The sequence below is a fragment of the Cololabis saira genome, chromosome 5 (assembly GCF_033807715.1).
Source record: "Cololabis saira isolate AMF1-May2022 chromosome 5, fColSai1.1, whole genome shotgun sequence".
NCBI lineage: Eukaryota > Metazoa > Chordata > Actinopteri > Beloniformes > Belonidae > Cololabis > Cololabis saira.
In genome coordinates, this window is record NC_084591.1 from 39,613,385 (window position 1) to 39,638,676 (window position 25,292).

The window sequence follows — 25,292 nt, forward strand, 5'->3', positions numbered from 1 at the left end:
AAAGTTACCAGCCATGCCTGTTAATGTCAGCTCTGCCATTACTCTCGTTATTTTCTAGAAAATATCTTAATTGGTCCACAAAACGGCTCCTAAGAGTGTGTTAAGTACTTCGTCTGGAATAACCTTTCAGAGCCTTATAATACTGTGTTACAAAGGGAACGTCTACAATTTAGACTTTAATTGCCAGTAATATATATATATATTAAGCAGTTTTAGCGGGGATATGTACCTCTGAAATTAGTCGAAAACTATTTTCCATCAGTTAAGTCGAATCAAAACTTGAATCTTTTCTCACTGATAGCCAAGACTGAAACTTTAATCCTAAAATCTTGGTTGAACGAATCCTGGCCACAGATCTGAATTTCTACAAATGCTGATGCATTTGAAGAAATCCTTCCAAATCCTTTTAAGATGAAAAATATAGCCAAATATTCTTATAGGATAAAAATGAAGCTTATTACTGAGCTAAATCAGCAATAAGCTGTTAAACTGTCCTCACAACCAGTCTAGTCTATTAACAGGAAGAAAAGCACTTCAAAGAACATTAGTCACACATAAGCAGTATCAGGAATAGTTGTATTATTTGTGTACTGTTTTTTCTTTCAGATTATCACATGAAACAGCATGTTTCACGTATGATTAAAAATGGCAGTTTAAATGGAAGGGGCATTTTATATTAACAATTCTGGAAAGAGCTGAAAGCCATATCAGAATGGCAGTTCAATAATACTTTTCAACATGAGCGCTCCAGTAATTTGTCTCTGTAACACATAAAACCCCACTAACAGAGTTCAGTTGAGACCAGCAATTCTCTATCTGACAAGGTCTGATGCAAATGCATCCAATTTTCTTTGCTGTCTGTTCCACTCGTTTCACCTGCTTAGGATCATGCACTCTCGCAGATTCTGGGTTTGCAGCATTCTCTAACATCTCCTCTGATATCACGCCTGTCCACCAAATCTCCTCAATGAGCCCCAATGAAATGAAGCTTGCGTCTGCACACTTATTTTCTTGTGCTTCATCAATAATTGACTAGTACTATACCAATATATGGGTGGTTTGTTGATGTGTCAAACTTGTCATCAGTGCCTCAGCTGAACATCTGTTTGGATTACTTTGACCCAACTGCTCCTTCATTAACTTTCCACTCCGGCACTCAGGTTTTTGCAGTACACGGCAAATACTTTAGGATTGTACGGTAGGTCTGTTTGAGTACACCCGGCCTAATCTCAGGCTTATGTTCTTACATGGAATTTGCCATATGTGTATCTTTTTTTTTTTTTTGTAATTTCTGTAACAAATGGTAATGGCAGCTGTAGCTACCTGGTGTGTTTTAGCTAGATAATATTACATACACACTAGATGATGACCACATCTTAATTATGTATGACATGTCTCCTCAGTTTCATTTGAACTTGTCCTGAATTGAAAAAAGTGCTCTAGCCCAAGTACATCTAATGAAGTAAGTGATTATAATAGTCATCACAATGCATGATTCACAAAGTTGATTATACTCTGTTATATACTAAACTCTCTGATCACTTGTAGTGGTACTGCTGCAGGCAATCACTGCCCCCAGGAAAAGCAGGTCGTGGTGCTTCACCAGACTGTAGTTCCTTATATGTCTCTGAATAAGACTGCTGCATCCCATTCTTTTCTACAGAGAGTAAGTGTGCAAAACACCAACAAGAACATTTGGAAACTATGAGGTTGTCATTTACGTCAAAAAGGTTAGTCCACTTTAAGCTACTATGCTAATCTAGGCTAACATCAAACAGGGTTGTTAGATGAACAGAGAAGGTTTAAATTCCCTTCAAAGAGTTTATACTCAATACCATATAAAGAATCAAACCTTGGATTCGGGTTAAACAGGGTTAAGCGTCCCATTGCTATGTCACCACGTTAGTTTAGGCAATTCTTTAAACACAGTAATTCTTTGTGTCTGGGATCAGAAATGCAATTGTGAAATATATTTAAAACATTTGTCCTCTTAGGGGAGGTCTTGCTCTCTATTGGATGACTGTTGTAGTTTAATCACAAACAAGACATCATTAGGGTCCGAGCACTTACAGTGCGAAGGCCCTATTGTATCTGTAGGAATTTTTCTTTCTTTTTTTTTCTTTCTACTGACAAAAGGAGGGCCTTTTTGCCCCCCTAAACGTGCCCAAAAAGTCACCAAATTTTGCATGCAAGCCAGGCCTGGCGAAAAATTTGATATTTAATGGTTTGCATTAATGGGCGTGGCAAAATGGCTCAACAGCGCCCTCTAGAATACTTTTCTCTGCCATAACTTTGGAATGGTTTGACATAAAGAGTCGTGGGTGGTGTCCAAGGCCGCCTTAATGCACAGGCTTACCTGGGCTGAAACCCAGGGGCCTGCCAACTACATGGGCCTATCATTTTGGGTCATGATGAGCTGAAAAAGTCATGTTGTTTTGTAACTTGTCAGGTTTCCTGTCAATCACTCTATATGCACGTTATGGGCTGCTGATTGATCCAAATTCGAGTGACCCACGTGGGCCCCACGGACTGTGGGCGGGCCTTAAGCAATGGGGTGACCAATCAGAGTGTGTTGGGGTGTGTCCCGCTATGATTGATTGACAGTTGCAAAATGTCGGGGAAGAAGTGTGAAAGAAAGAGCCCAGAAAAGAAAAAAAACTTAGTGAAAAAGAGTTGCTTAAAAGCATTCCGAAGCTAACAGGATTTTTTAAACCTGCTGCTGGTGATGGACCAAGCGGGGGAAGCTCAACCCACCCATCGGAGGAAGGGGAGAAGGCGCCGGCCGCACCGATGGATGTAGCGGGAGAGGAGCGGTCTCCCGCCCGCAGTGGAGGGGAGGAGGAGGGGGGGGGTCCCGGGTCACACGAAACCCAGAGAGAGGACCAGGCTGCAGACCAGGCACGGCCCGAGTCAGATGACCCTTATAACAGCGACCCGGGCCGCTGGGGAAACAGCGTTAACATGAATGTTCGCGCCTACTGGGTGAAAATAGGACCAGAGTCCTGTCAAAATCGGAACGCCAATATAAGCAGCAGAGAAGATTGAAGGACCGTTCTCCACTGGCGTTAGTCTAACGCCAGTGGAGAACGGTCCTTCTCCAAACTGGGGTTGGTGCGTGATTTGGATTTTAAGTACATTATCATGGCCTTTTCTTCAGGCGAAAGCACTTCCAAAAAGGTAAGCAAGGGCTGTATTTATTGCTAGCTTGTCTGCAGTGTCTTAAGAGAAATGCATTCCGTATTTGCTTACATGTTTGTCTATTATACTGCAAATCTCCTATAATGTTTCATCTTTTGGTACCTGGCTGGCATTACAGTAAGCCATGTTGCTATCCATGGTGCTGAATGGAGTGTGCATGTGTGTGTCTGTGCAGGTGCATGTGATTGGTTCACAAGGCCCGCCGAGGCCAGGGGGGGGGGCTGTTATATGTCAATATATATGTTGTTATATATATATATATATATATATATATATATATATATATATATATATATATATATATATATATATATATATATATATATATATATATATATATATATATATATGTTATATGTTTCTTTACAGTCTATGGTTAAACATGAACATGGAACTTTATTTGCATCACAGACCTTACTGTGCAGGTTTAGTTCAACATTATTTCTGTGTCCAGTCCAGCTGTCAGTTCAGCAGCAGTCTGTATTTTACAGTTCTGATAAAAAGTGGAAGTGATCCCAAAACTACAGCTTTACTGTGTGTTAATTATATTATATGTAAACTTTCACACATCTTGGTTTGCTGTGTGTGGTTGTTATAAAAAGTGTATTTTGTGTTTATACTCAAGTGGGCTCAGTGATACCTTAATCAAAATATGATTTTTTTATAATAAGACTATGTAAGTCGAGGGGATGGGGGGCCTACAAAACCTCTTAGCCCCAGGGCCTAACATTAGGTTAAGGCGGCTCTGGTGGTGTCATCGGACTCGGTATTGAGTCCTTGACCGTAATTGGTGAAACTTAGCCCCGCCCCTGCTTCTGATTGGTTGTCCCTATTTTCTGCCATAACTTTTGAATGGTTTCACATAGAGAGTCGTGGGTGGTGTCATTTCTGATATGCTTATGGAGGGCGGTGGCCATGAGTGCAAGGGCCCGTTCATTGCTGCTTGCAGCTTTAATTGGCTTTATTATTCCATGTCAAGTTATATAAACAGTCAACAGGCTCAGCTGCTCCAAGTCCCATCCTGAATCTCTTTATCTGTATTTTTTACAACTACCTACCCACAAACCACCACGTACCACCACGTTTGTCAGCCCTTTTCTTGATTCAGTTCTTGATTTTTTCTTGATTTCTTGATTCAGTGAGCAATTTTTCTTTTATGTGGTTCACGTCAAAACACCAACAAACAAAAGTCCATCAAATACATGTTGAGCTTGTTTTAAGGCAAAATATGTCAATATAAATGTACTGGAGTTTAAAACACATTTGAGGTTTAATTTCGCTGCATTTAATGTGCTGCACATTATCATGTGTTTAACTCTAGACATGAAAACATGTATTTAAAATTCACAGCGGTACGGGTAGAATATTATGACAAAAATACACAAGATTGAGGAAACATTGGGATGATACACAAGACAGGAAATAAAACATACATTTCCCTTTTCTATCAGCTTTTAATAAGATTCAGACATTGATTGACTTTGACCTCTGCCAAATTTCTTTACTGTATGTTTAGGTATGTGTTGTTCTTATGAAAAGCTCTTTGTGTTCTGCGTTACAAAAAGGGTCCATTGGGTCACACATGAATGATTCATCAAACACAGGCCTTAACTGCGAACATCCTTCTTAAACTTACTCTTTTTTTTCCTTTTCAACTTTTACCAGATTTTTCTGGATGCAAATCCACCAAAAAGGTAGTGAAGAAGTACTTTAACTCACATGGAAGCGGTACTTTGATTTGAAATTCTGTATAGATCCAACACTTTAGAAAAGTGCTAATTAAGTTGAAGGAGCTGTTGCTACATCTGCAAGATCTGACCCGATCAACCACTTGCACAGCTGCTGTACCAGGCCGTGAAGTTCCCAGCCAGGACACTCTCGATAATGTGTCTCTAGAAGTTAATGAGGATACTGGTGTCCATGCCAAACCTTCTAAGTCGCCGCAGGAAGAAGAGACATTGTCTCTCTGACCTGATGATAATGTCAGTATGATCCTGTAAGATCCTCATGGATATTTATCCCCAGGAACCTGAAGTTGCTGACTCTTTCCACTGCTGCCTCCTCAATGTAAAAGGGGGGCGTGACCTCATCTTTGTAGCCTCCTGCAGTCCATGATCAGCTTTTTGGTCTTACTGACATTGAGCAGGAGGTGTTGACTTTACCATAAAGTAAATGCTGCAGCCTCCTCTCTGTAGGCTGCTTCTTTGCTGTTTATGATGCAGTTTATGATGGTGGCATCGTCTACAAACTCGATGGTCAGGACGGCTGTGCATAGAGGTAGTCATAAGTTTACAGGAGGCGAAGGAGGGGGCAGAGCCCCGGTGTTCAGAGTCAGTGTAGAGGAAGTAACAGTACCGTTCCGCACAGACTTTGACCTGTTCAATAAGAAGTCCAGGATCCATCTACACAGTGAGGGACAGATGTGCAGGTTCCTGAGCTTCGTAGCAAGTGTGGATGGAAAATGGTGTTTGAGTTTGAAAAAGTTTTAGTATGAATATTAAATCTCACACATGCGCTGGCCTTCCCTTTTATAAGTAATCACACCAAATGAGCCCTCGCATAATGTGAACCTGTGTCCAATACTGGGTTCTTTCTGTTCAACTTGAAATGCTGAATGCCCTAGTGCAATTTCTTCACAAAATCTAAAAATTAAATGCAAAAGGACTTAAAGGAGCCGTCTGTAAGAAATGGCCAAAACTGGTACTGCAGTCACTTTCAAAATATTGTTGAGCGGCGTGTACCCTCCCCCTCCTCCCCCCGACCAGAGGTTGCCAGGTGGCTGCAGAATGCAGCAGGAACGTAAGCTGCCATGGCTGCGATAATTAGAGCCAAGCTGGCAACCCGGATGCCGAAACAATACTGACTTGGTGATTGGGAGATAGATGGAGGGTGGAGCTTCAGAAACAATACTGACTTGGTGATTGGGAGATAGATGGAGGGTGGAGCTTCAGAAACAATACTGACTTGGTGATTGGGAGATAGGTGGAGGGTGGAGCTTCAGAAACAATACTGACTTGGTGATTGGGAGATAGGTGGAGGGTGGAGCTTCAGAAACAATACTGACTTCATGATTGGGAGATAGGTGGAGGGTGGAGCTTCAGGCCAAAACAAAAAATGACAACATCAACATCAGTTGAGGGCTGCAACTCCTCTTTTTAAACTGGAATATCCTGCCTTGAGTGCTGTTGTCAGTGACATAAGTATTTGAAATGAACATGATTTTTAAATGTCTGTTGACATATCGGGGTCATTTTATGATTCGTTTTATTATTGCTCTTACATACAGCTCCTTTAAGTGTTATGAGAAGCTGTGAAGTCAGCACTATGCACTGCAAGTTGTTCTACATGATGCTTGTATCTGCAGCCGGAATCATATCATGGTAGGCTATATACTGCATGCTCTCTTTGCAAAGCTGACATCCAAAGTTGGTCTTTTTTTTTTTAAGCTTTTTTTTTGGGCTGTAGTGGCCCTTTATTCAAGTTGCAGACAGGAAGGAGGTAGAGAGAGAGAATGGGGATGACATGCAGCAAAGGTGTGCAGGCCAGGATTTGAACCTGCGACCACTGCAGGAGGACTGCAGCATGAGCACATGAGCCACTTGCCCAATCCACTGTTCCACTGAGCGGCCCACAAAATTGGTCTTTTTTTCCAAATCATGACCAGGAACACACTCTTCTTTGCCAATTGTTTTTGGCACACAAACAAGCTACTACAGAGCGGGTCATTTTCACTTTGTTTACTGCTGCACATACTGATGACTCAACCATCCTGCCCCATCAGGTCATAGCCAAGCGCCAACCATCTTACTTCCGCACAGTTGATTGCAGTTCTTCGACTGACCGATGGAGGCTGGCTGCAAAAGTGAGTTAATCTCCATAGACTCCCATGTTTAAAATATCCAAATTAAGAGCACAAATAAAGATATTTACAGCCATGACAACTGTAATTTCTTTTTATCATGCCAGGAGAATTTACATTTATGTTTTTAAATGACTGATTGACAGTCAGCTCAGCCAATGGCTAGGCGTTATCACTTCCTCATCTGTTATCATTATGCTACCACTTAGCGAAGCAACCAGCTGTTTGTGTTAACCCAGCATCGGCTAAACGAGACGGTCATTTTTGATTTCACCATTGAGTCAACATGTTAAATGGTACATCCCGCTGTAAGTGCCTGACGGCAGCTCTGCAGATATTTCGGCAGGGTTCGGCTGAAGGAGCTGGGAGCAAAACTAACTTTGATTGACATACTGTACGGTGGATGTGTTTCCGTCGGCTTCCGAGGCAACATGTCTGCGCCCCGCATGAAGAACAACAGGCTTCAAAACCAGTCTTCAGAAACCAGTGGGTCACGTGACTGAATGCTTTGTCCATTGTTTTATACAGTCTATGATCATAGCTTGCACTAAAGATGGCATCAGTCTGACCACTTATGATCAGGATTAGGCAGATCTAAGTGTGGTTTGCTCTGCAAAAACCCTACAGTATTAATCTCTCTCCAGTTTAAGCTTCAAATTATAAATTATAAATAACTGAACGGCGTTGCTTCATCGGGTTGAGAAACAACAAACAGAGTAACATTGCTGTGTGGACTATTGTAGTGGCCCAGACACAACGCTATCTAGGATATGTGTATGTGTTGTAATGTCTTCTATTCACTCAGTTCACTCAGCTTTAAAAAGAAAAACACTGAGCCCAGAGCTGTTGAGTCTTACCTTAGTGTGGAGCTTAGACAATTGCTTTTCATCCAGGTACGTCTGAGTGTAGACACGTCTTTTGTAGCGGAACTGTAACAACATGACAAACAATACAGGCTCAGAATTTTAACCTTCAACTTTTCTTTTTGTCTGCCAGACAACAAAAACTACTTTCCACTGAAGTCATTTAAAATGGATTTACTACACCAGAATAAACTCGGCAGACAAAACTTTATAATAATTTATTCTAAATTAGCTTGTCGGATGAGAGAGAATAGAGAAAGGACCTGATAGAGAGATGATAAAGACATTGTCACTTTTTAATAATGTTTCAATCTCATTACAGGCACCATATATCTGCCAGTAAATGCCTGTCAACTCTTTCCAGCATTCCTGCTTATCATAGTTTCCACATAATAACCTGTTTACTGCTCACTGAAGCTTGAGTATCAGACAAAAAAGAAAGCAAACAACTAAAAAAGTGTCCAACTTTAAAGTAACAAAGATTTAAAGCACACTTTCAGACAAACGCCCTGTCCCAATACACCCACTACCCCTACTTTTCAGCTCTACCCCTAAACTTTGCGCGTTCCCGTGAGGGTAGTGGTGTCCCAATTCCTCTTTTCACCTAGGGGTAGTGGGGAAAACGAGGGTAGTGGCTATGCATCTAGCCCTTCAGACCGAGAGTTTTCGGATGCACCCTAGCTGACCTAGGGCCAGAAAAATTTCTCAGAATACTTTTCGTCGTCATTTGCGGACTGAATCAAAAAAAAAAACATGGCGGACATTTCTTATTTTTTAGTGAATAAAATCAATATTTTGAGTTAGTTTCTGCATAAAAATGCGTTTTGATTACATTTCTAGTGGGAAATATATATTTTACTTTCATAATATTCACTCAGTGAATGTACATAATCACTTGTTTTCTCGTTGTTGCAAAGATCACGCCAGAATAAAGGCTGATTTATGGTTCTGCATTACACCAACGCAGAGCCTACGACGTAGGGTACGGCGTACCCTACGCCGTAGGCTATGCGTCGATTTAACGCAGAACCATAAATCAGCTCCCGAGCCGGCAGGCAGTTTTGATCCCGAAATTTTCTTAACAGGCGTAGCTACAACTGTTAGATTTCATCTATTAAACCAATATTTATTTTCCTAAGTGATTTATTTCAGCCAGTGGTAATTCTCCACAGAGCTGCAGGTTTCTCCCTGGGACAACGGCGCAGGTTGACCCGGCCGTGAGCTGCTCTGCGCCCCGGGCCGGCGGCTCTTCTCTGAAAAGCCGCTGTTATATGGATGAACTGAGCCCAGGTTACTTTTACGCCTGAAAAAATATTAAAACTTAATAAAGTGGCATATTAACAGCGCTACAGCTGAAATTAAAACAGCTTTTGGCTCTCAGCTTCCTGATATGGTGTGACGTATGTGCAAACGTAACTACGCAGTCGCTTACGTACCCGAACGTAAACCATGCAGTAACGTAGCACGCAAAAGTAGGGGGTAGTGGGAGTACTGGGACAGGGCCCAGGGAAGATTTCAAGTGCCCTAAAATCTGTGGCTTCTTTTTTAGGGGTAGTCGTAGAAAGTAGGGGGTGTATTGGGATTGGCCCAAACAGTGACCTCCTAATGTTGGTCTAGATTAATTAATACATGCACACTCACTAGCCTCCTCATTAGGTACACCTAGTGTGTACACACACACACACACACACACACACACACACACACACACACACACACACACACACACACACACACACACACACACACACACACACACACACACACACACACACACACACGCACACACACACACACACACACACACACACATGGTATTTAATTTCAAACAGGGTAAAACCAGCTGAGAATTTGCCTGCTCATCTATCATCTACCTGTACACACCACAGGTCTGAGTTCAGTTACTAACACTCACAGTGCTCATTTAAATTCAGTTCAGTTCAATTCAACGTCTCCGTAATTACAGAAAGGAAATTAGATACTGAAGTCATTTTCATCAAGTTTCATTAAAGAGTCAAGGGGATGTTCAGTGCTGTCCATTATGTTTTTCATTTTATGAAGCATACTTCTTTGCACAGTCAGCTTCAGAGGCGCCACAACAGTACCTTAAACAGAGCCAGCCTTCGTTAGAGCCGCTGGCTCTGATGCTGCAACCCCTGCAGACGACTGCAGATGAGACTGCACTCTTCACGCCAGATATATATGCAACATCGTGCCGCAAACACTTAAGCCCCTAAGCTTCCACGAGAAGTTCAGTCTGCTCTTCTCTCTCTTGTAGACAGCATCACTGTTTTGTGTTCAGTCCAGTCCAGGTTGTAGTGGAAGTCTGAGGTGTGCAGAGTGGAGAGGAATGGTGATGGTACAGTCCCCTGTGGGGCTCCTGTCCTCCTGACCACCCAATTAGGAACACAATCCTTCAATCTTACAAATTATGCTCTGTTTTCAGGGTAGTCATTAATCCCAGTGATTGTAGAGGCATCTACTTGTGTCTTCTACGGTTTCTTACATGGTAAATGCTGTGCAAACTAGGAAAGACTGAAAAAATAAAGACTTGACTCTCTCAAGGACTTAATCTGATTTACTTTCATGGCATGCAAAGGGTTACATCTTTGTGAGCAATTTAAACATTAAGACTGGGTTTACAGGAGGTTCTGGAAAAGTTCCAAGATAACAGTATTTGACTGACACCTAACATGACCGTGTAGATGTTAAAAACATGACATTCTCTGTCAGGTCACAAAAGACCCATAAGTGACTGGTCTTATATAAATCACATAATATCTAAGATTTTAATGTTTTCACTCACAGTGAAACAGGGCGAATTGTAATAAATTAACTGGAGAAATCAAAGAGCATGATCTTAGCAGTACGGCCTACTTTGTCCAGATGACAGCGGTCTCATTGAAGCAGATGTATGAAGTTGTCTTCAACTCCAACAACATGACGATCAGGCAGTCAGAATCAGAGGATCCTCCTGAACAGTGCTTGTTTGCTTAATCAGGTGGGCCAGTAAAAGTCTCTCTACGCCTTTCGTGATCCGATGTCAGGGCAAGAGGTCTGCAGTCATTAAGAACAAATGGATGAGATGTCTTTGCTACAGGAGCAAAGCAGGGTGTTATCCACAGCAGTGGATCCTTCCCCTGGCTCAGGCTGAGGTTGATGAGGTGCTGCAGAATCCCACATAACTGATCTGCACAGAGCTTTGGGACTCTGAGGCTAACACCATATGGACCTGCAGCCTTGCTCTAGTTTAGCTTCTTCACCTGAGTGCTGGAGACCGACAGGCACTGGGATTTCCTGATGCTATTGGAGACCATGATGGAGTACAACCAAGAAGATCAATGACCGAAGATAGGAAGCAGAGACGTATCCGTGCAGACAAATACGGTCCACAGCTATTCCACAATTATTTAACTATATTGTAAGTTCTAGCAAAAAAAAACATAAACCAGAATGATCATACCAACTAGGGATGGGTGGTATGGACTAAAAAATGTATCACGATAATTTCTGGCATTTATCCCGATAACGATAAAAATGACGATAAAAAAAATACCAATTCAACTCCACCTTTGTAACTATAAATCTATCTCGCTCTCAGATCCGCCATGTTTGTTACACAAAAACGTCATCAACGGGAATTTATCTTCCTTTCTTTCTTTCTTTCTTTCTTTCTTTCTTTTTTTCTTTCTTTCTTTCTTTCTTTCTTTCTTTCTTTCTTTCTTTCTTTCTTTCTTTCTTTCTTTCTTTCTTTCTTTCTTTCTTTCAGGCTCATTTCCTTCCTTCCTTCCTTCTTTTTTTCCTTCCTTCTTTTTTTCCTTCCTTCTTTCCTCCTGCTCTCTCCTTCCTTCTTCCCTTCCTTTCTCCTTTCCTTGTTTTCTCCCTTCCTTCTCCCCCTTCCTTCCTTCCTTCCTTCCTTCCTTCCTTCCTTCCTTCCTTCCTTCCTTCCTTCCTTCCTTCCTTCCTTCCTTCCTTCCTTCCTTCCTTCCTCTTTTCTCCCTTCCTTCCTTCCTTCCTTCCTTCCTTCCTTCCTTCCTTCCTTCCTTCCTTCCTTCCTTCCTTCCTTCCTTCCTTCCTTCCTTCCTTCCTTCCTTCCTTCCTTCCTTCCTTCCTTCCTTCCTTCCTTCCTTCCTTCCTTCCTTCCTTCCTTCCTGTACGTTGTGCGTGGATTTAACGCAGAACCATAAATCAGCTTTACACAAAAACGTCATCAACGGGAATGTATTGTTTTTACCGCGAGATGACAAATTCTTATCGTGGGGAATTTTTTTGACGGTTTATCGTGAACGGTAAAATATCGCCCATTCCTAATACCAACAAAGCTTTAAATACAGCTTAATTTCATTGCCACGTGCCTGAAAGTACTAAATGTCCGCACTGTTCTGTCCTACACCAAATGAGAGTGTCAGCGATATTGATCTGCAGGCAGAGTAACTAAAACTCTCCAAGGATTCACTTGTAGAATCCAATCAAGCAGTCTAGCTACATTTATAATGACATGTCCCAAAAATTATGAGTGTCACAGGCAAGCTTTTGCTCTTCAGTGGACTTTTGTTGTGTACCCCGTCTCTTGACACATCACAATATTACTGAAAATAAAGACAACCTGTCAGAAAACCCATCCCAAATCTTTGCATCACTGACTGTGAAGTTATTTCACGTGTCTGCGGGTCTCTCAGATCACGAGCCGTGATGGACAAGCACTACAATTATCTGAGAGATGACAGGCAGCACGCTGTCACTCAGCACACCGTCATTCTTTCAAAATTTGACTCGCACACACCACGAGAGCAGGGTTTCCCACTCAAGGCTAATACTTGGGCAGCCCAAAAATATTCAGTAATACAATCCAATAATTGTTATTATTTGATATCTGAAATGGTGACATCTAGTATACTGTGGAACCGCATGCAGTTGTGAATTCTCCTTCTTGATATATGGAGTTTGAATAAAAATGCTGTTTGTGATCGGGTTGTATAATTTTGGCTGGTCCAAGCATTTGTTATTACTGAAGAGATGCACACTTTGATCTATTGCTCTCTCTGCCACTCACACACCAACACGTGCACCCATAGGATCAATACACAATCCTGCTCATTGGGTTTCCCTGTCATACTTCATTTAGTGATGTTTGCACCATTTCTCAGACCCTTTTAGCAATATTTCACAAAAGGCCCCTAACAAAAAGCTTAGAAACCTTTTGAATATGCTGCATTCATTTTTTCCTTAATGGATTCTGTCTGTCTGCATCCCTTTCCTTCAAACTTTAAACCCACAAAGGGAGACCTCACAGCAGTGCATTATCGTAATGACCCTGATAAGGTCAGGCTACAAATCTTAAGATAGTGTCAAGTAGACATGACACAGGTGGGAGTTTCAAGTTATTATAATCAAGGTTAAAGGAGCTTGAGGCTCCTTTTAAGAAATGAGACTCTCTAGCGCCACCCTTCACCACGACGGTTGTTGGGGGTACTGCAGCCAACAGTGAAGCCGGCACGGGAGAACGGGGAGAACGCACATGCAGCGTCATGTGACGTCACATCCGCAGCCCAGCGCGGGAAATTCGGGACCGAATTGCAGCACATTTTGCAGCTCACCGCCTGTTCAAGGCAAAGGAGAGATACACTAGAGGGCTCATTCTTTTGGGTTTGGAACGCTTCATCTGACATTATTACTAGAAAACTTAAAATGTATACGGATTTTTTTCATAAATCTTGCCACAATCCGGCCTCAAGCTCCTTTAACAATAAAGACATTAATGTACAGTAAGTAACTCTAGGTTGTGAATGTGTATCACTAGATGGAGCTGCACTGTGCAGAGATGTCGAACATAAAAATGTATTATGGAATCACAGGAATCAGCAGTGAATTACGAAAATGAACGGGTGCACCCTTAAATCAATGGGCATTGTTTAAAGTTAACATAGATATATTATGTGAGGTATGTACCAGTCCTCCTGCCTCCTGCTCGATGGAGCTCACATTCAGCGATGCCTCATGCACACAAATTGATCATCACCTACCTCCAGGTAAGGTACAGGAGCGATAGATGGGAAGGGGTATTCCCTCAGCTGTCTCTCCTCATCCAGAAACTTGCCAGCTTTGCCGTTGTAAGCTGGTTGGAAAAGGCCGTAGTTGAGTACATCCTTCAGGCTCTGGTTGAGAGTACATAGGATCCGCTGCTTGGACAGCCAGATTGGGGCATCCACGTTGAATTTCAAACATTTCTGCAAGGAAAGTTGCAAAGTGGGAAAGAAGGTTATTTTTCTGTATATAATGTGCAGCATTTCAGTTCAGTACAGCTAAGATAGTGAAGAGTGGTATCTGGCTGATTTCCATTTTAATAGCATTTAGATGGTGAAAAATGTGTTTATACTGTCCACAAACTGCAATATAAAAATTAAAGCTGCAAGCAGCGATGAACGGGCCCTCGCGCGGGCAATTTTCACCAATAAAGATCAAGGACTAAAAAAACTAATTCCGATGACACCACCCATGATGTCAAACCATTCAAAAGTTATGGCAAAAAATAGGATCCATCAAATATCGACCAATCAGAAGAAGGGGCGGGGCTAATTCAGGCCAATGAAGGTCAAGTATTCAAAACCGAGTCAGATGACACCACCCACGGCTCTGTATGTCAAACCATTCAAAAGTTATGGCAGAAAGTAGGAACTATCAAATATGGACCAATCAGATGAAGGGGGGGCGCGCTTTTTAGCGTCTACCATCGCCATGGTAACGCTTTTGACTGAGAAAAGTAATGTGCGTCGTCGCAGGAGACGCACATTTTGATGTATAACACACCTGGGTGCACGTTATTAATGGCCGAAGAAGTGGCATAAATTGCGCCAAAATTACACGATTAATTCAAAATGGCCGACTTCCTGTTCGGTTTCGGCCATGGCGCCAAGAGACTTTTCTTTAAATTGCGACATGATACAGGTGTGTACCGATTTCCATGCATGTACGTCAAACCGTATTGTGGGGCTCGAGGCACAAAGTTTTCTAGGGGGCGCTGTTGAGCCATTAGGCCACGCCCATTAATGCAAACCATTAAATATAAAATTATTCGCCAGGCCTGGCTTGCGTGCAAAATTTTGTGACTTTTGGGGCACATTTAGAGGGGCAAAAAGGCCCTCATTTCGTCGGAAAAAAAACGAGAAAAACAAGGAAAACAATTCCTACAGATACAATAGGGCCTTCGCACTGTAAGTGCTCGGGCCCTAACAAGCACAAAGTTTCATTGAGAAGAGGTACTGATCTTGGTATGACCCCACTGGCCAGAATAAAAGCTAAACCTTGTATAAAGAAAATTAATTTAAATAGGTATGGGTACGAGCATTTCCCCATTATCCTTAACTTTTCACAAAAGGTCATTCTAAAGGTTGTGGTAGTTAACGTGCTAAAGTACACAAACCTTCTGTAAAATGTGAGTGAAATCTCCTTTACTACTACAACTGAATGAACAGTATTAATTCAGAGGCAATTAAGTAAGCCAATAATAAAAAAAAAACAAAAAGAAAGGCTGACCTGCAAGATTCACTGGACAGACATAAATCCATATTTAGGATAAGACATCGTTGGGGTTTTTATTCTGTAACTTACAGGTGTGAACAAAGGCATGCCATGCTAAACTTGACACATAATTTACAACTCCCTGCGTAAAACTGTTCGTTGCCACATTGTGGAGCCCACGTTATATGTAGCCGAGACAAAAAGAAACCTGCAAAAGAGTGCAAAACCCATAAGTAATGAATGCATCACTGCTGCCTGAATTATAGTCAAACCCTCAGCTCGATCCTATTAATTCAAACCCAACTAATAGCCACATGCTGAGGTGCACAAGCACATGCACAGCAGTGCATCCATTTTGAGAGTATTAGTATGTTTAATTGAAAAGAAAAAAGAAAACGGTGGATGTTTCTCTCAGTATTAGTCAAGCTGGTTTCAGCGTGTGATTTCCAGTCAGCTGACTGCTGCACTGTTCAGATTATAGGACTCACTGTTTTGTAATGGCTGCTCTTAAAGTTATTTCCATTTTAACATTAACTTCTTAATCACATATGGAGGGTCGCACAATGCAAGATTTCACAGTGACTCTGACTGGTCGTCCGACAGGTCTCTGAAATCAGAGTTTATCAACAGAAATGGGAAACGAGGCACAAACATGCAAAGATTACTATTTGAAATGCTTTGATGAACGAATCAAAACTTGCAAAGGGAAACAAAGAGACGAAGAACATGCATAAAGGTCTGGATTAGTATAAACCGTGTGGTCAAGATGAGTAAAAAATATTTTGTAATGAAGAAGGAGCTGCCTGCTGGATGGCTTCTTTTTGAGCGTCTCCGTGTTGCTTTCCTGATTTCCCCTTCAGTCTTCCCTTCCCTGTGGTGACCTCATCCAATGCCTTGCTCTCTCGTTGGCTATAACTTAAATGGGGACCCCCCACCACCACCACCACCACCACCACCCCACAGCACATACAGTGTTTGGCTGAAATGTCTCTCGTTCAGCAGCAATGGCTTTGTGATGCGGCAGTAAGCTTCTCTGAGGCATCGTTCAAACAAGGATGTAATGTGTTGGCCGCCCGCCGTCCTCCCGCCAATTTGCCATCGACACATTAGTGAGCTCTGCGACTGGCGGGTCAGACCTAAAACTGTCTGGTCAAAAACAGCCTTCATAGAGACGTACGACTCAACCTTCTTTTTATTTTTGGGAGCAGAAATGAACTGAAAAAGTACAAACTAAATCCTCTGCACAAAGCTCAAAGTGTTTAAAGGAAACAGCAAATGAACAGTTATATTGATGTCTGCTGCAGAAATGACCTCAATTGCAATGACACAACTAATTCTGATCACCACTGGTGTGACTAAGGCACATGGGCATCAGTTTGATTTGAAAAGTGCAGCTTAAGTGTATTTTGTGACGTGCTGGAGACAATGGTATATATCAGGGATATTCAATTGGCGGCCCGCGGGCCACATGCGGCCCGCCAGGAGCTTTTATGTGGCCCCTGGTCATATTTCAAAAAAGGGGTTGTTTGTTGAATTTTTTTTTTTTTTTTTTTTTATTTCAGATTTTTTGCCAGTGTTGCACAGTGTTAATGTTTGTCACATTATTATTAACCTCCGTTGTACAGAGGACTTGTTGACATCATTAGGCTTCTAGGATTGGCCTGACATTTTTTTCATTTGAATAAGTGAGGACTTTGCATTTCAGATGGAACTTCTAAGCCTCCTATAATTTCATGTGATTGTTTTGTTTTGCTGATATAATGCACAGATGTGTCATTAATAAATGAGCTTATGGTTAATATTTTAGTTGCTTATTTATAACATCAAACTGGCTACTATGGACTGAAATGCTTAATATAATATTCAAATAAGGAAATCTTGGTGGAAAGTGGTGCTTTGTCATTATGGCGTGTTTTATTAAAAGTAGGTCAATATCAACTTCATTAAGTTTGCACAATGCATGGTTTCAAAATGAACTTGCATTTAAAATATTTCTTTATTTGAATATTATATTTAACATTCACAATGACTATATCTGGAGACAATTAATACATAATTCATATGTAAACTAGATATATTCAAATGTATAATACAAATGTATTATATAAACATAAGTCTTCGTCTTTGAGTGCAAAATACATTTTGAAAACCCCCAAATTTTCAAATTGTGCGGCCCTCTCCATACAGTCCTTTTGCAGATGTGGCCCCCGGCCGAATCTAGTTGAATACCCCTGGTATATATGTTCATTTGCACTGTTGTTGAGCTGGTATTAGTGATGGTAATAGAGTATTTGAAAAGACTTTTTAGATCCAAATTTGTACACTGATAATTTCTATATAAACTGTGACTCTAAACTCTGAGTCGCCAGGACTCCAGACCAAAAGGTTTGCAAGCAGATATGCTTAGCCCTAGATGATACAAACTCTGGAGTTACTCTGCACATATTACACTGATGTGAAGTGTGTGTATGCCCACAGTGACCCAGAGTGGTTGGAGAGCAGGGGCCTCATTTAAAATGGAGTGCGTAGGATTCATACTAAAAGTGCACGTACTCTCAAAAGCCGAAAATGCCGTGCGCAAAAAAAAATCCGGATCAATAAAACCATGTGCACGCAGACTTCCACGCAGTCCAGCTGGAAGGTTGCGTAGCTGAATCCGCCTCATATCACGCCCAGAAATGCATATGGATGAGCCTGCTGAGCATGCGCAGTGGCTTTCTGCAGCCTGTTTGGCGCAGATCCATGGTTTGGCGTCAGAATGTATGAGAAGTAGCAGCCACCGTGACACTGACTTTCACGGAGACCTAGATATGATGTGGAGGACAGGAAAACCACATTATTTGGTGGTCACAGTAAAAGTTAGAATAAGTATATAAATAGTAGGCTATACAATAAAATAAAGCGAGTGAGTGGCAGCACGCCGTTGCTGCGCTAAACGCCGTGAGTTCCCCGGCGCAACAGGGGGGACATGTCCCCCCGTCTTTTCAAAATGATGTATTTGTCCCCCCCACTTTTTACAGTTTAAAAAATAACGGTAGGATCAGCAAATCATCCAGACACTCGGGACGGCGGCCCGGCAGCCCCCGCTCCCCCTCCTCCCTCCCGTCTCCCCTCAGAGCTGCTCTAGGCTGATTTTTGGTTCCGCGTTACACCAACGCAGAACCTACGGCGTAGGGTACGCGGCGATGCGCAGCATACGCCGGACCCTACGGTGAAGGCTCTGCGTTGGTGTGACGCAGAACCATAATTCCGGCTGTAACAACATGAGCGCACGTACCCGTGCATGACAGGCAGACACACACGGGGAGAAGGGACTATTTCTTTCATTTTTATTTTTTTTAAAAACTTTATCCTTATGAACGCAATTGTTATATAGTCCAACTTTCCTTATTTTAATCAGAACACTTTCTTTTTTCCTCTTCGGAGTGGAGTAGTGGGTTCGGAGCGGCAGTCACCCCCCCCCCGCCCCCTGCTCCGTTATCAGCACTATTTTATTATAAGTCTGATATATGTAACATATATCAATGTTGTGATATGTGTTGACATTATTAAGAGTATGACATGAATGTGGCTTAATTTCACCACCTCATAGCCTGCGTCGCCAGTTCCCCGTGTCTTAAGTAAATTCTTACGGGAGGGTGAGGGTTGCCGTAAAGATACGCAGATTTTTCGGTTAGTTTTTTCTTTTTAGATCCGAGACTTTGCGTAGAAGGCGGCTTCCGCAACTTTCAGGCGCTTTTTCTGCGCAAGCAAGCTTTATAGATGAGGCCCCAGGTCTCTCTCAACTCTACAGCGAACAAAAGAAACAAGATTGATTCATAGTTGTAAGCAAATTGTTCTCTTTGCTTGAAAAATTGAGGTTGCCCAGATCTCAGGCGACACATCACTATGAGGCAGCACAATGCCCAAAAAAGAAAACAGATAGTTTAACCAAAGGGTTTCAAAATGTGGTGGGGAGAAAAATGAGTGGCGACAAAAGGCTGAATGGATGCCTATGCCGAGGTGTTTCTAATCCTCCCTGCGTAAACAGTTTTATTGCCACAATTCTCCAGAGGATTGTAGTGCTAGGAAATGAGAAACACGGAAAAAGCAACACCTTTCCTCTTCGAGAGAGAAACACTTTTCTATCTGATATGTGATATTTCAAAAAAATCCAAACTTTATATTGCAAACCAGGAAGTGAGTAATCTTGAAACTCACAAGCAGACCTGTTTAAAAGCACATTCCATCCTATTCCATGCTTATTAAAACCGTGTTATGACCCTACGAGATTACGATCACACGCCCTCCCCTGCCACGGCTGTCTAGCGTCTTGCTCCAGTCAAACAGCAACGTTTGTGTTACTGGCACGATCTTCTGATGTGAATGTGTAATGAGATTTCCATGTTTACTCCTGGAAACAGACCCATATTTTTACCTCAGCTCCAACCGTACAGTAAATTCACGAGCTATTACAACACTCGGTCAAGCATACCAGCACCGTATTGAAACGCTAGTAAATATTTGGCCTTCGAACAACAAAAGTCAGCGTGAACACAAATCTATTTGCTCCTTTATTAGGAATAGGCTTGCTGTGTATCTCTTTCTGCTTCCTCACAAATAACTTAAGACCTTCAGGTATGACTACATTTAATGTATGTGTGTAATGTTAATCACAAAAAATACATTTGGAATTGTTCACAGACTTATTCCCTCTGTCACACACTCAAATCAGGTCTCATCAGGTGTTAATGAGTTAAGAGAAGTTCAAAAAAACTAGTGAGTGTGGTGTTACATATCCATGTAGATGAAAGGATCTTCAGCCCCTTCTGCTTGTAATTTGGGTATAAAATGTGAGTTGAAAAAAGAATATAAGTCAATGTGTCTGATGAAGTCAAGTAAATTTCCATCTCCCAAAGAAAGTCCCTCAGATTGTCACTGAGCCTGCTGTAATGCATCAGACCTTTGCATGTAACATATGATATTATTTTAAGACCAGAGCCAACTCCTTCAGAGTAGCAGCATGTCCTCATGTGTATTGCCTTATCTCTGTTGCAAATATAGACATTTCATTTATGTGTCAGTCTCAGTTGAGTCAATTTAACTTTGATCATCCAAACATAAAGGTATGCCTGATTTGAATTATTGTCATAATACATTAAAAAGAGAATCAAACTTACAGGTTTTATTGGAAATCTATTATGTCTTTTTGATCCATGAACTGATTCAATATCTTGATATGATATGTCAGCGGCACTGTCAGGTCAGTTTTACACTTCTACTAACAGTAAATGGTTTTAGGGGTGGACCTGATCCCGCTCCTCCTCCATACATCTTTTGAGTTTTTCAACCGTCCTCTAAGGGTTTAGCAGATGCTGCAAACTGCAAGATTTTTTGGACAAAAAAGGATAAAAAACCTGGACATTTCCACCCCGATGTGGGTTTTTAATGTCACAGTACTGATCTAATCTGGAAAGCAAACTGGAGAACAGTTTTTCAGGCTGCCCAATTCTGAAATCCTAGAAATGTCAGAGCTTTTGATTTGGTTGTCACTTTAGTAACCCAGTATATGGACTCAAGTACAAAAGAAAAAAAATAGTGTTTTCACAAGATGTCCCTTTTTGAATGTGGTGAGAGGGACTGTTCCAATAGAGGATTGTGTTCGGGAGAAGATTTGCCTGAATTTGTAACTATAAACATTTTCCTCTAGTGGGTTCATCCATTACATTCACACATGTGCAAACAATCCTGTACACACATGCTTATTTAGTGTGAATAGAAATGGCTTTCACACGTCTTCCCTTGTTTGTAGTTGCTACTGAAAACCATACTGTTCCCTAAAAGTGTGCGAGAAGTCTCAGTGAAGGCTGTGAATGAATCGCTCCCTCTCACCAGTCGTGCTTTTGAACTGCAATGCAGAGCCACACTGAATATAACATTCAAAGCATGAAAGCAAAAGAGCATCAGTGCAGCAGAACGGAGACAAACAAATGCTTTCTGAACTAATGATGGGGGGGAAAAAGGAGTTGCATTGCAAAAAAAAAAGATGCACTGTGGGCCTTTACTGAATATATGGTGCATGCTCGTGTGTGCAGCCAGTGTTTCAATATGGTCCAGTCATAACATTTTTGATGAGCATCAGATAGAGAAAAATACAAGATGTGAATTTGAGTAAAAATAACAAAAGACTGAATCAAACTGTTTAAGTTCTACATGGATTTGCAATTAGATTTCTCACAATAAAAACGACTTTGATTTTCAAGAATATTTCTAAAATCTGTCATGCAACAAAAATATGTACTTATAGAAAGAATGCACATAAGGAGTTGGAAACCAATGTGACCCGATGCAACATTATGTGGATGACCGTCGAGTTCAGGACGATGAACACAGCTCATCAACATTTTAGAGGCCCACAAAATATAAGAATTAGCTTTTTTTTTATTTCCTGTTTAGTTTCCTTAACAGTTCAGATATAAAAGACTTTATTAGACAGTTTGAAGTTTAAAAGAAAACCCTCAGATTCCAGAGAGCTGTATTTAATGAGGGCTTGAATGAAGCAATATGTGCACTGCAAATATCTGCAACCAAATGCAAAAATGGAGGAGTAAAAAACTTAAAATGAACCCTCAATCCATCACGTTGATGAGGAGAGAAAATATCTTTTTTCAGATATTTCTTGATATATGAGAGTTCAAGTTTTAGTTTCAACTTTCAATTATCATTCAAACAAATAAAGGGTAGCACAACCGGAGTGGTAGATGCCGAGGTTCACTTTAACAAATAAAACTCTGAGAAACATGACACTTCAGTAATCCTGGTTCCCGTTATTTGTGATAGAAATCGAAGTTATCAGACCCATTAAACAGACTTTAATCCACAATTGATTTTGCAGGAGCTGCGAATAGGACGTGGGCCAGAATGACACAATGAATGCTTTTCATTCCCAAACTCAAGATAAGCCATCTTATCTCAGACCCGTCTTGATGTTAGCAGATGTTGCTCAGTTCTGCTGCACCACATCATAGAGGATATAAAAAGGATCTCAGCCATTATGAATGAAATACTCTGCACAGCTGCTAATCTGCTGAGAGATACAGAAGGTCATGCTGCTCTTATCTGAAGCTGCACATTGTTAAAATTGAGGAGGAACAACATATCACCATTTTCCTTGAAAACATCAGTTCTTCTGGCAGTTATATTTTCAATTAGTGATCTCGTCTATGGTACAGTATGTCAAAGCATATGCAGTTTTTCCATCGTGCCCTTCCCCAACAAATGAGAATGATACAGGGACGCCAAAGATCTGGAGCAAAATCTGTGAATGAAGAGTCACTGTAGCACAGACCGTCTAACGCTATCATCATTTCAAGTTTTAAAAGCAACTAATGAGCAAGCAGCTGCTGCTCTCATAATGCACAGTTAATTGCTGCTCCAGCCTGAGGTAACGATGGTTTAACATTTTCACTTTACTGTTATACTTTAGCGTGCGACAACGAACACGCATGGAAGAAAACGACAGGAGTCGGTCTCCCGGAATTTAGCAGAATAACGGAAAAGACCGCTTCACCTTCAGTACAGAGACGAAACCAAATTACACAACTCTTAAAAAGGAAGCACCTACTTCAAAGTTTGATTACCTGGCTTTCGTCAAGATCAAAACATGATTTATTATGTTAATTTAATCAGCTTTAATAGGTACATCAGATGTCAGACTGAATCACAGCTGTTGGATTACATCACACTCCTTGGCAGCTAATGCAGAAGTAAAGGCTTAATGCCTCAAAACCCATTACTGCACGTGAATGGATACATTTGCATGTATGTCAGCTTGGTTAAATCCTCATTGTAATCCACTCGTGATCATCCGCTCTAGCGTGGCATGCTTAGCCATGTGTGATTTGGTTCTCCTACAGTATAGTAAAACCCTCATCTTTATCATACTATGACAGCCCCCAACGATGACACAACAAACCCCGAGTCTAAAGAAAAGTCAGGTTAATGTTAGTGATGCACCGATTGTTCGGTAACCGAAATTGTTCGGCCGAAAATGGCAAAAAAAACACTTTCGGTGTTCGGTGGAATAAGTGGGGAAAAAAACCGAACAATTAATAACGGCGTTGTAAAATAAGGAAATAGAATGGCCGCTCCGTCCCGTAACGTTGCGCACTACATAAATCGTTGGCCAACCAAAAACTAACCCCATAAGAATTTTACCTAATAGACTGGCCGCTCCCGTAATAAATCGTTGGCCAACCAAAAACTAACCCCATAAGAATTTTACCTAACACTCACCAGGAGGTGGAACCAAAACAACATAATGCTGGGAAATTAAAAAAAAAAAAAAATGTTATGTTCAATAAATATTTTTTACCTTGTAATTTTGTAAAAGATTTTTTTCTTTGAAAAGCATGCCTAAATCAAATTTATTTGATTTATGCAATGGTGAAAAAATTTGCAAAATAAATGAAAAACTGCGAAGAACCATGTTCTGTATTGTTCGGTATTCGGCCAAGTGTTTATTATTATTTTCGGTTTCGGTTTCGGCCAGAAATTTTCATTTCGGTGCATCACTAGTTAATGTTGAGATGTTGGAAACCTCTGTTCATCTCGCTCCATGCAAGTGTGTAAATAGTCAGTGGCCACACTGGTCATTTCTTTTTCTTAATGTCACTTTTGCATTTTACTGATGTTATTCTAGTGAAAGGAAATCCTTGAAAATGTAGCTTGGCTCTGTAATGCAACATTTTGGGGTGAATGGCCGTGGAACAGAATAGAAAAATAAGAGCTAAGGGGAGCCGGCGGGGAGAGCTGGTTACTTTATGATGAGAGCCTGAAAACGGCAGAGCAAGATAAAGCAGCGGGCGTATGAGCAGAGACAGCCAGGTGCTTCACAACTCCACGCAGGCATGGTCAGCCATAACATTAAAGCAGCAGCTTTTGGGAGATGCTGAATCACATTTCCTTAGCAAAGTGTTGGTTGTGTTCCCATTTGTTTACATGTACTGCCTGTGTGGCGTTGTGATTTCATCAGTAAGCCTCCATTGCAAAACACATTCACACCCCGGCTGAGGGAAAACACCCCAGGGTGTAATATTCTTCTCGTTAGCTTCCCTCTGGTCCCGACATTCTTTCACTGAAGACCAAGTCATGATTTTTTTTGTCGGGTTGAATTAGGTAAAATGAATAAAGGATGATTGGAGAGGACGATGTGAGATTTGAAAACGAGGGATGAGGCACGAACTGCTGGTCTAACTTGTAACGTATAGAGAAATAACAAGAAGCATTAGGGAGAAGAAAAAAAGGTGTTGTGTACTAAATGGCTCATTGTATATTTGAAGGTTACTGCTAACAGGGTTTTAATGGTGTTAATCTGTCTTTATTCAACCAAGAATCAACATGAGTTTGTATGATTATAGTTATACAGTCTATTGTAAGGACGATAGTGCAACTCATAATTTGTGATGTGATGAAAATATAATTCATGGAGTTAACTTCACAGCCTTGCAGAGGCGAGCTTGAAAGCAAAAGTCAATGCATTGGCTTTAATAACGGTGTCATCACAAAAACAGGAAAAATAAACCAAAACAGTGTTTTCTTTTATTTGTATATCCTTTTTCTTTATTCTGTGCCAAAGCAAAAGGGCACATTACACTGAGAATCCTCACATAGCCACATAGACAAGTAGCCTTACTTGAGTGGAGAAATAAAAAAGGCCTCCGTGGACTGAAGTTTAAGTAAAAGCAAACACATTGACTCAGTCTGTAAACAAACACATCTTGCATCAGTTTCCCCATGAATTCAAAAACATAATCCAAAAGTTCTTCACTAATTAAGATGAATTATTTGTGTGCGTCTGTGAATATGCAAGCGAG

The 25,292-nt window shown here is 41.2% G+C and overlaps 1 protein-coding gene across 13 annotated transcripts in view; it reads right to left on the minus strand.

The window, feature by feature from the left end:
- Nucleotides 1–25,292, minus strand: part of shank3a (SH3 and multiple ankyrin repeat domains 3a) — a 184,023-nt gene that overhangs the window by 126,006 nt on the left and 32,725 nt on the right. For all 13 annotated transcript variants that reach the window (XR_009782713.1, XM_061722005.1, XM_061722004.1 and 10 more), the window contains exons 2-3: nucleotides 13,944–14,147; nucleotides 7,915–7,986 (exon numbers count right to left, since the gene is read on the minus strand). Coding sequence is in view for 12 of the 13 variants with exons in the window: in XM_061722005.1 (XP_061577989.1) it covers nucleotides 7,915–7,986; nucleotides 13,944–14,147 (276 nt within the window). In the remaining variant the exon portion in view is untranslated. The remainder of the gene's footprint in view (nucleotides 1–7,914; nucleotides 7,987–13,943; nucleotides 14,148–25,292) is intronic.